The 12,060-nt window shown below is 43.6% G+C and overlaps 1 protein-coding gene across 4 annotated transcripts in view; it reads right to left on the reverse strand.

Annotated features, from left to right (window-relative positions):
• mllt10 (MLLT10 histone lysine methyltransferase DOT1L cofactor) overlaps positions 1 to 12,060 on the reverse strand; it is a 75,440-nt gene that overhangs the window by 51,720 nt on the left and 11,660 nt on the right. For 3 of the 4 annotated variants that reach the window (XM_079490222.1, XM_079490221.1, XM_079490220.1), the window contains exons 3-7: positions 11,148 to 11,202; positions 8,463 to 8,572; positions 8,201 to 8,304; positions 7,400 to 7,493; positions 2,227 to 2,337 (exon numbers count right to left, since the gene is read on the reverse strand). In XM_079490222.1, coding sequence (XP_079346348.1) covers positions 2,227 to 2,337; positions 7,400 to 7,493; positions 8,201 to 8,304; positions 8,463 to 8,572; positions 11,148 to 11,202 — 474 coding nt within the window. The remainder of the gene's footprint in view (positions 1 to 2,226; positions 2,338 to 7,399; positions 7,494 to 8,200; positions 8,305 to 8,462; positions 8,573 to 11,147; positions 11,203 to 12,060) is intronic. The other variant, XM_079490223.1, reaches the window with a different exon arrangement.

Consider the following 12,060-nt stretch of genomic DNA (forward strand, 5'->3'; position numbering starts at 1 on the left):
TCCAGACATTTCTATGTAGGGGCTGGGCAATGTAACTTCAAATCAACATCCTGATTATTTCAAACTTTTGCATCAATTAATTTAATTGTGAAACAAATAGAGAAAATTGCTGATCTACAAGCTATTGTACATGACCATTGTACAATAAATTGCAATACAGGGTTAAGTGGTTTATCAGACTAATCAATTTAGTAGATTATGCCATTAGACTTTTGTGATGTTTCATTGATATTCAAGAAGAAAAAAAAAGAAAACTGTGTCGCAAGATTAAATCGTTTGTTTTGTTTTTTTCTCTCAAAGAATTACTTGAAGTGTATGGAATAATTGCTGAGTAAATAATGGATAGTTTCAGCCCTAGACATAAAACAAAATGTTTTAACTATGTGTGTCCAGTGACCTGTGCCGGTCCAACACCATACGCCACAAATACACCTCAGTTATACTTGCATGTCAGTGGCGTCCATCAAAAATAGACGATCTAAAAATTGAGCTTGCTATTTTCTTGTGCACATGACCAACACAGAATATAATTCTGTGTGATTTCGTGCAATATCATGAACCATCCAGATCTCTTCTTAGGTCATCTGGGAAAGGTCTGCTTTCTGTCCCGACAACCAAACATGAATGAGGGGAAGCAGCATTTTGTCTTTGTGCATCACACAACTAAAGACCTTTCTGTTTGCCGCTGCCTTTGATTGAGTTTCTATTTTTCTCTTCCGTGACTATATCAATTTTTCTTTTTAAACTTCTTTTGTTTTATGCATCCTAGTGTCATTGCATAATTGTGATTCCTTGTTTGATGTTCTGTGTAAAGCACCTTGAATTGCCTGGTTGTTGAAATGTGCTATGCAAGGAAAAGTATAAAGCAGCCTTTTAATGCGGCGTAAACATCCGTCAAGTAGAATCTGATGAAAGTCAGTGTGTTAACAACGTTTCTATCCGTAGCCCATTGATTCCCTCTCTCTGCGTTGCCGTCATCCGTACAGTCCCCAGCTTAATGGCAGCATGCCCCGCCGTCCAAAGCCATTCAAACCCAATCAATATAGCAGCATGGGTTTTTCCATCAGCGTTTGTTAACATCGGAAAATGTCACATGATGGGTGGCTCTGCGCACGTGTGTGTGTGTGTGTATGCGTGCTTGTGTGTGTAAATGCCGCAATGCCTCATTCGTTGCCATTTCTTCCACCGTTCTAAAAGTGCTAATGGTCCAGTCATTGCTCCATACGTGTGTGTGTGTGTGTGAGAGAGTGTGTGAGAGAGAGAGAGAAAGAGAGTACTTCTTTAGACTAGTGACACGCATCAAAAATGACACGTTGTGAGCTTGTAGCTCGGCTATTTCCGATGACGCTACACTGTTCCGTTCTAATTTCTGACTTCATCATGCATCTCGGTCGACGGTTACAATATAAACGCTTCTAAAGAGAGCTAGCGCCATGTAGTAATGGAAAGATTTCGCTTCATGTTTTTTGGGGGGAAAGGGAAGACGGGTGTTTTCAGAATAAAATCAACCCTCATCTGCTTGGCACTCGAGCACCTGTATTCTGAAAGATTTGGCGGCACCAGAAGTGTTAAAATGCACGAGAACACGCAGTAGATGTGTTAAAACGTTTGTGGGGGAGGATCGCCAAACGTGTCCCACCCACATATATTTAACCTTACGTTGGTGTCTGTGTATCACAACTGTGCATCAGAAGTGAGAAACTATGGTTTTGCTTAGCTTTTTACACTTTTACGGTAATTTTCGTGATAAGCCTTTCGTTTTGTAAAGCGACTTTGTGTGTGTGTGTGTGTGTGTGTGTGTGTGTGTCCAAGAAAAACAAAATCTCCTGATTTGTCACAGTCCAATATTGGCAGCTATAGTATAGGCCATCAGAAGTTCTATAGAAATCCACCAAATGGTGAAGGACTTCTCCAAACATGTCTAAAAGTGACTGTACTAAAAGTCGAATATTAGCTCAGACTAATTAATGAAACCACACAAAAATCCATGTCTTAACTTAGCCATACAAAAAGTCTAACATTAGCTCAGATTAATTAATTCAACCAAACACATGTTCAATTTTTTAATTAATTGAACCGTCAAACAGTCTAACATCAACTACAATTAACACCAAAACCAAACCCATGTCTGAACTTTAACCATATTAACAAAAATATCTATTGACAGTAAATTCATTCATCACCGTCAAACCCATGCCTGGTGTCTCAGTCGGTCAGTGTACTGACCATATGCTCCTTGTGTGTTGCGAGGACCCGAGTTCGAATCCAACTCCCATCATGTCTTGCATGTCTCCCCTCTCTCTGCCCTGGATTTCCTGTCTCTCTACACTCGCCTATCTGAAATAAAGCATACAAAATGACCAGATAAATGAAACACTTCAAAACCACATCTAAACTTACCCATGCTAACAGTGTCTAACCATAACTCTAATTCATTTATCAATCTTCAAACCCATGCCTAAATGTAATCATATCAACTATGGCTGCAACAGTTAACCAAATTATTTGCTTAATCGATTATGAAAAATATATGATAAAATCGACTATAATTAAATCATCAATTTTGAAACACAAAACAATTCTTAAGTTACAGGAGTGCATGTGGTGTATGTTTATATACTATAAGATTACATTTCTCCTCAATCATTGTTAGGTCAACATTTGATTGATTGAATACTTTATTAGTCAGAAATGTAAACAGCACGTGGTACACAAACCGACATTACGGCTAAAATGACACAAACAATTCCTGAGGACATGTTTCCATTGTGGTCCTTGAATCATTGACTGTCTTCCATCCTATCCTATAGTGGGTTTTCAACCAGTGGTCCGGGGACCACCAGTGGTCCTTGAGTGTTCCAGGTGGTCCCCAGCTAAATTATGGTAACCATGGCCCCATATTAGACCTTTAACTCTTGAGAGAAAAGTATTGTTAAACATCTGCATTTCGAAATTTACACGAAGTCTACACAATTATAGAGAATGTAAAATAATTGTTATTAAAATGTTCTTTCGCCTCTCGGGTCTGAGAGGCAAAATCTCGTCAAATGGTGGTCTGTGGCTCAAATACCAAATAAATAATGGGCCTCGAGTTCATTATCAAACATGCAAGGGGGAGGGACAGTTCATTATCAAACATGCGAGGGGGAGGGACAGTTCATTATCAAACATGCAAGGGGGAGGGACAGGTCATTATCAAACATGCAAGGGGGAGGGACAGTTCATTATCAAACATGCAAGGGGGACAGTTCATTATCAAACATGCAAGGGGGACAGTTCATTATCAAACATGCAAGGGGGACAGTTCATTATCAAACATGCAAGGTGGAGGGACAGTTCATTATCAAACATGCAAGGGGGAGGGACAGTTCATTATGAAACATGCAAGGGGGAGGGACAGTTCATTATCAAACATGCAAGGGGGACAATTCATTATCAAACATGCAAGGGGGAGGTCATTATCAAACATGCAAGGGGGAGGTCATTATCAAACATGCAAGGGGGAGGTCATTATCAAACATGCAAGGGGGAGGTCATTATCAAACATGCAAGGGGGAGGGGGAGGTCATTATCAAACATGCAAGGGGGAGGGACAGTTCATTATCAAACATGCAAGGGGGAGGGACAGGTCATTATCAAACATGCAAGGGGGAGGGACAGGTCATTATCAAACATGCAAGGGGGAGGGACAGGTCATTATCAAACATGCAAGGGGGAGGGACAGTTCATTATCAAACATGCAAGGGGGAGGGACAGGTCATTATCAAACATGCAAGGGGGAGGGACAATTCATTATCAAACATGCAAGGGGGAGGTCATTATCAAACATGCAAGGGGGAGGTCATTATCAAACATGCAAGGGGGAGGTCATTATCAAACATGCAAGGGGGAGGGACAGTTCATTATCAAACATGCAAGGGGGAGGGACAATTAATTATCAAACATGCAAGGGGGAGGTCATTATCAAACATGCAAGGGGGAGGGACAAGTCATTATCAAACATGCAAGGGGGAGGGACAGGTCATTATCAAACATGCAAGGGGGAGGGACAAGTCATTATCAAACATGCAAGGGGGAGGGACAAGTCATTATCAAACATGCAAGGGGGAGGGGGAGGTCATTATCAAACATGTATTTACTATTTTTGGTATAATGGTTTTAAAACAATAATAAAAAAAAAGAAGGATTTTGGACATGAAAGGTTTCCAGCCGACAGCAAATATATGGACGGTCAAGCTGTGAGATGCACAGCTTAACTTTTACAAGAAGACGTGGTTTGTACTGGACACCAGTGGTTCTCAACCGGTGGACATGATTTTTTGGGGGGCCACAGATGACAGTGAATTGACAAATTAAGGACCTTTTTAATACCTCAAAAAAGGGAAAAAAGTAAGAAAGACAAAAAAAAGATCATTATTGCGTCAGAAGTAATCAACAAATGATGCTATAAAACCCGGTCAAACATTGGTTGTAAATTAATAGGAAATAGGCAAGAAATAGGCTCACAAGGCATTGTGAGCTTGTAGATCGGCTATTTTCGCAATATTTATCTGTGGAACCCAGTCAAACCAAATGTAATGCCTCAATTCCTACAATTCCAAGTCTCGGGGTGGGGAGTCCCCAGTTCAAATATTATTTTGGGGGGTTAAGGCTGAAGGAGGTCAATAGACCGAAAGCTTGCAATAAATACCTGATTGTGCACAGATTTGAGTGTGCAGAGCCTCCCTATGTCTTTTCATCTCTATACTTTTGTGACTCCAGCACCTCACCTAAATCTATCGGCAGATGAGCGGTGGCTTTTTTTCTTTCTTTTTTTTTACATTTTTGGGGGGTTAAGGTCTGTAAAGGTTGAGTCACTGCTGTAAACTACAGTATACTATGTGTACAGTGCATCCAGTTACTCATGAAACACAGATAACAGAGGGCAGATTGCTGAATATCCACTATCAAAACAATACCTCCAATCTCTTATTGCAAGCACAACAATAAGCCTGAAAAATGAATCGTTTTTGATAAGCGAGGCCAGACAGATTTGATCACTCTGTCCTGAACAGATCGATCTGTGGGCTTTACTAAGGACAATTACCTTCCACTAACCCACTAGAAAGTCCCCTATGCCCCCGCCTCCTTCCTCCCCTCTTCCCCTTCCTCATCTCTGTGACCCAGACAAAGTCCCCAGGCCCCCCTGGTCTCGTCCGGTGTGGAGGTCTGGTGTCAGTATGGACTTCCTGGGCTGTAAGGGGGCTCAGTTTTCCCCCAGAAATATTTGCCGGGATGAAAAAAGGCCTCTGTAACACCATGAGATCATGTGACACTAAGGGGCCGGGTCCACAGAGAGCACCTTTTGAGCTGGCAGCGCCAGTCTGCCATGCATTTCTTTGGTAAAGACACGCTGGTGCCGTGCGCTCCCCCTTCCCAGTGCTCCTGGCGGCCTGCGTTTTTTGGTGCACTGGACGCTTCAAGCTGGACACGGTACAACCTTTTGGAGAAGAACGCAGGAGGATCTAAATCCTCCCGTCTCTGTCCGACAACCGGCGTTGAATCATTACCACACAACCATGAGATGTCCATGTTTACGTTCAGCTAAGCTCTTTGTGCTGATAACATAAATTAGGACGTTTGGGCACGGTGATGGCTGGTTTGAACGTTGCGCTATGGACATGACATCGTTGCTGTTGGGTGGAAACCGCATACTGTATGTCCAAAACTGTCACGTTTCAGGATTCAAATGCAAAACACAGCCAAAGTAGTAGTAGTAGTTCAAAACGTGTTGCTTTTCGAGCTTGGAGATCAGCTACTTATGATGCTTTTGTGTGACTGAATATTCTAAAGCCAACAACAACCAGCCATCATCTTCCACTATATAAGTGGAAGACTATAGACTATAATATGCTTTTAGAGCAGTTTCCCCAAAGCATGTTTGGGTCGAGGACCAATTTTTATGGGTCATAAGTACATTTCCCAAAAGAAAATCGGCGATGCGTTGTGAGCTTGTAGATCTTTTGTTTTCACTAGATTGGGTCAGAGCCAGGCAAACATCTACTTTCTCTTTTGAGTCTTGAGCTAAAACGTTTTGGAACCGCTATTTTAGAGCACACGCGAGTTCCGTCTGTATAATACCAGATCAAATCCCAGTCAGCCCAGCTTGATCTTGAAGCAGGAGCATTGGAGGGAGGGGCATGGGGGGGGTTTGGCTCTCTGACAGAGAGAGATCATCATATGGGGCGAGTGGGGGTAGATTAAATGACAGAAAGCCATTTCTCATTGTGTCACAGTTGTGTGTCACACATTCATGCAGAAAAAAAAGAAAATCCTAAACCAAGTTAATCACCATCAACTATCAATACTACGGCAGCCACTTGTGTCCAAGATTCACAACACTGCAGGGGCTGAAATCAATGCCCCCCCATTACCGAGGGCCGGTGATTACAGAGTGGCCTGGACATGGGGAAGAGGTGGGTCATGAATGACAAGCCGCTGCCACCGTGGCCATTCACAGCACCACTTTACAATGACACCGTTGTACCGGTGGGCCCAACAACCGCTGGACCGTGGAGTGACATGTTTACGGTGGCTACAAGATCAGCTATAGGTTTTTTTGGAGAAGGGGATTATTTTTGACAGATTAATATATCGTTGCTGTTGGGCAGAAACCTCTTATCTCCGTATTTGAACTTGTTGTGATTTTTTCCCCCCGTAAATTAACAGCCTACTTGCTCATACTAACTACAGCGTCACATAAATTATGGAAATGTGGCGCAAAGCTCGTCGATCTGCTACTTTTGCCATTTGTTTTTTTTATTTAAATCCTGAAAAGTAATAGTTTTGAAAATATTACGTTTCCACCGGTCAGAGACGATATATGTGAGGGTGAGTCAAATAAAAGGTCAATTTTCTTCTTTCTTTTAAAATCAAAATAGCTTTCAGACCAACACAAGGAATTCAACGCTTTAAATGAGAATTCCATGCTTTATTTGTAGTTGTTACGTCCCCATCAAAGAGGTCCAGGTGTTATTTTGAGCAAAAGCGCATTATTGGATATTTCCCCTACCATAAGCCCTCAATGAATTGAATTGAATCGCATTGAATCTTTTTGTATATATCCTCTCTTCATAATGTAAATAGTATCCCAAGCCGCACACTTTACTACTTATTTCGATGGAAATAAGCGAATTAGCACAAAAACCCAACCCCCATTGAGGGCTTATATTAGGGGAACTAGCCAATAATGCACTTTTGCACAAAATAACACCTGGACCTCTTTGGTAGGGACGTAACAACTACAAATAAAGGTAAGAAAGCCGTCTAGTATGGAATTCTCCTTTAAGGAAATACATGACACATTGGACTCCAATCTTATTGGGAAGGCAGGGGTGGGGTGGGGGGGGGGGGGGCTTACCAATTTGCTGTGGTGATATTTGCAGTAGCCGCAGTATTTCACGTTGTCTGCATCTGAGCCTTGTTCCTCGCACAGCAGCCCGGCAAACTGGGCACTGAAAAGCGCACGCACGCACACACGCGCACACACACACACAAATTTAGTCAGATCACAAATTATTACATAATAGGCTACCTAATCGCAATTATTTGAGATAATTGCAATTATTTTTGCGTAATCGTCATAATCATTGTCCATGTACTGTACTGTGCTGTACTGTACTCTGCTGTACTGTACAGTGTAGTACATTACTGGTTCGGTACTGTACTCTGTACTGTATTGTACTACTCGTACTGTACAGCACTGTACTACTCGTACTGTAACACTCACGCAGTTCAAATAATGTACTGTACTACACTGCTACTCATACTGTACAGCGCCACTTTGTCACCTGTTGGTTCCCTAAACAGACAGCCAGTGACCACATTGCTGTTCCTTGGAGTGGCTAGCACCACTCAACAATAACAGTGGAAATGGCAGATGTAAAACAGCTTGTAGATAGGCTATTGAGTTGTTATTTTAGTTTTTTGAAGTATGAAGTTGTGAAATATGTCAGTCTTTTCCTTGTATATTATTTGTAAAAAGTCTAAAAGCCGAACTGAAATGTACATTTTAAGCCATATAGACCTGAGGCCGAGTGGGATCTGCTACTTTCAAAGCTTTTGTGCGACGCTGTTGTTATGATCAGTAGGGCATTAAAAACTGTATTGAGAGCCCCATCTTTGGTTCAATAAAGTTGTGAGTGATTTGAACGTGTCTCACCATGTGACGTGGAAGGCCTGTCGGCAGCCATGTTTGTTGCAGGTCATGCAGGCGCCACTCGCAGCTTTACTCTCCCTGCCCTGATCCTCACAGATGTAGCACGTCTACACACACGCACGCACACACACACACACACACCCATTTCCATTACATACACACAAAAGTTAAAATGTCAAACTACACAGAACATAATTTGTGAGCACACAAGGCAAGTGTGGGTTCTGTGCATAGACTGCGATGCGTTTGTGTGCGTGCGTGTTACCTTATTGTAGCGGTCATGTGGTACAGACTGCAGAACAATGGGCTCCATCGTGGAGACGTTAGCGAACTCCACTTCAGGTATGTAGAGTGCACAGACCACATGGGCCCAGCCTGCACGCACACACACACACACACACACACACACGCACACAGTGGAAAAGTCGTCATAAATCGTAACCCATACACACACTGAGAGGACCAAATAAGACGTATGCATTAAACACACACACACAATTACAACACATTCACATCATAATGCGCAAATTACAGCACATTCATTCACGTGATGGCATGACACACAAATAACCAATACACTCACAGTGGGCCACGCACACGCGCACACACACACACACACACACACACACACACACACACAACACATAAAGGTGTCAGTCACTGAAGGCAAACAGAGGGCAGTAGAGTGACAGGAAGGGGTCGTGGGAGATAAACGGCCGGTTTGACGAGGAGTTGAGGAGGAGCTGAAGGGAGGTGAGCAGGAGGTCAGATGGAGGTGGGAGAGGGGGGGGGGTCCGTTTATGTCCCCACACCCACTGCTGCTGCAGCGGAAACAAAAACAGGGCTTAAACTTACAGTTGAACCCCTGACCTGCCTTTGACCCCGGTGAGCAGGACAGGAGGGGAGGGGGTGGAGGGCGGATGGGGGCGGGGTGTGAAACAGGAGCGTGTTGTTGTTTTGAAGTCCCCTCCAAGAATCTGAAGAGAGCCTATAAAACAGGACTATAAAAAGTGGCATGGCCGTTTTCTTGCAGCCCCACCCCCTCCACTCTCCACCCGGCCCGGCCCGAACCGAGCACTGACATTCTTTAACAACTTAAACCCCACCCGTATTCTGGTGAACACTTTTAAAAAGGAAAATAGCTGATCGAGTTTTTTTCTTTTTTTAAACAGAAAAATCATGGCGCCCAACGACGCCTGACGAAAAGCGACGGAAGCAAAGGACGAGTGTCGCTCGGCTAAAAATGACTTATCGTTGAGCCGACAGCGTGGCGAGTCTACGGCACAATCCCAACGTGTTAGTTTAACACCCAGAGTGTAAAAGAAGAACGGAGCTGTTAAAGGGGACAGTTCATTTATTTATTTTTTTACACTCTGCGCTTAAGAAGCAACACTCAGGATTGTGCCGTGTAGGGCGGATTCCAACCTTCCTCTTAACGGGCCCTACGGGGGGGGGGGGGGGGGGGGGGGGGGGTCTCCAACAAGGCCCCCTCCTTTTACATTTCACAAAAAATTAGGGTTGGGACCTGGAACCGGAAGAACAGAAATTAAGGAACCGGAATCGATTCAGTCACAATTGGAACCGTCTCCGGAAGCGGTTTATCAAAGCTGGTACAGTAATTGGACTTCCCGTCTGCTATACATTAAAAGTATTCGTCCCAGCAACGCACTTAAGAGCCTCAAGAAATAATTGAGCCGCTACTTTAATAACCGTAATGATTCCATAAAAGCCCTCAGCAGTGTTCTCATCTGGCTCACTGGGAACGTTAGTGTGAAAAAATAAATAAACTGAATTTCAGGATGCAGCGGAATACTTTCATTTTGTGCAATTGGATGTGCTGCCAACAAGGCAACAACCTGAGCCAGAGAGAATGCTTCCCTTACTCTTAAGTCTCTTTATGAAAGGATAAAGGTTTGCTCTCAAAAGCATGTATGGGAAAGGATGTTTTCAATCTGTAGCTATTGGGAAAGGGTTACCTGCAAGCATTCTTCTTGATTAGCCGATTAGCTTTCAAGTCCTCCATAAAGAGCTGGCTGAATAGCAGCAGCAGAACTCTAAACATTAATTACTGTATTCAAGTTGTAGCCGTTTCCATTTACAGTACCCATGTCGTATTCTTTTGCAATCTTGTAGATCGGAAATTGTATGAATGTATTTATTATTGTCTGAATTTCTTCATGTCTCCACTACAAGCTCACGTCATCCTGTGAACATATAATAGATCTGCTATTTCTTTTTCTTTTTTCTTTTGGTGCGTATAAATCAGACTTCACTGAGCCTGTCTTGTTTGCTCACTTTATTACTGTTCCACCTGAAATAACAGCGACCGCCTCGCACATCCACTAGAGAGGACAACAGCAGCATGGAGAACGAGAGAGGATCGAGGGAGGGAGAGAGAGAGGGAGAGCGGGGTCACAGGAAGGCTAAATGAGAGAGATGGAGAGAAAGAGAGAGAGAGAAAGTAGTAAAACGGAGTGTGTTAGTGTTGTCCTCATGCTTCCCTGCAGGCCTGGACACAATCCCACAGCTGTGGCTCTCCCTGACTCACACTCTCTCACACACACACACACACACACACAGTCAGTCACACACACACACAGAATATTTACAGTCTCCAACAAGCTGACCTCCCCATGAACCCAGAGAGGAGACTCCTCACAGGCCGAGGGAGCGCACTATACCGGCCCGGATCCTCCCCCTCATAAACACACACACACTCATAAAACATAGATTGGCATGGATGGCACAGGGAGACAACACACACACACACACACACACACACACACACACTCAACAACAACATAACTCTCCCAGCATGTCTCACACGCCTTAAAACTTAGCCCTGCGTGACATACAATTAATGACCAAAATAAGCAAGAAAGGCAAATACAATGTGTGTGTGTGTGTGTGTGTGTGTGTGTGTGTGTGTGTGTGTGTGTGTGTGTCCCACCTCCATTATCCGTCCTCTTGAGGGCCCCGTCTTTGTGAGGACACAGCTCACACCTCTGTCGAGACAGAAACAACAACGTTAAGTCGAGGAGCGGGTGAGAACCGAAGCCAACCGGGCGTCGAGGACGACACCGAGCGGCGACACCATGTTTAATGTAAACGACATGCAACAGCCCTGTGAGGTAACTAGGCCACAGGGGAGCGGGGAAACCGGTGTTTATAAGGGATTGTAAGGGCCTGAGCAACCTTGGCACAAGGCCATGATCTTCTTCAGTAAAACATCCTCGCTATCTACCGCCTCAGGCTGAGTCTCGGTCTCCTCCTCTTCTCTCTCTCTGTGTGTGTGTGTGTGTGTGTGTGTGTGTGTGTGTGTGTGTGTGTGTGTGTGTGTGTGTGTGTGTGTGTGTGTGTGTGTGTGTGTGTGTGTGTGTGTGTGTGTGTGTGTGTGTGTGTGTGTGTGTGTGTGTGTGTGTGTGTGTGTGCGCGCACGCGCGCGCCTACAAGTGAGACCTTGGGCTATTATCTCTCTGTTCCTTCCTTCTAACTCTAACAGCCAAGGCAGTCTGCACTCCTACCAAGCCCTGACGTCCAGATAGGCTGCCATGTGCACTAGGGCTGCAGCTACTGATTATTTTCTTAGTGATTATTACGGCTGGGCAATTAACAGAAAATATATCAATATTTAGCCAAGGAATTAGGAATTATTATTATTTTGTATATATGTTTCCGTTATATTAACTATATAAATGAATCAACGATCAACAATCAAAGATTATTTGAATGGATTTTGTATAAACTAAATTGATTAGTCTGAGACCGAGTGACCACTTAACCCTGTATTATGCTTTGTTTTACAATTGTGACATAGCAAAACAGTTAAAATAGACAACCTACAAATTCACAAAACGTTGCAT

Source organism: Electrona antarctica, assembly GCF_951216825.1.
Source record: "Electrona antarctica genome assembly, chromosome: 20".
Classification (NCBI taxonomy): Eukaryota; Metazoa; Chordata; class Actinopteri; order Myctophiformes; family Myctophidae; genus Electrona; species Electrona antarctica.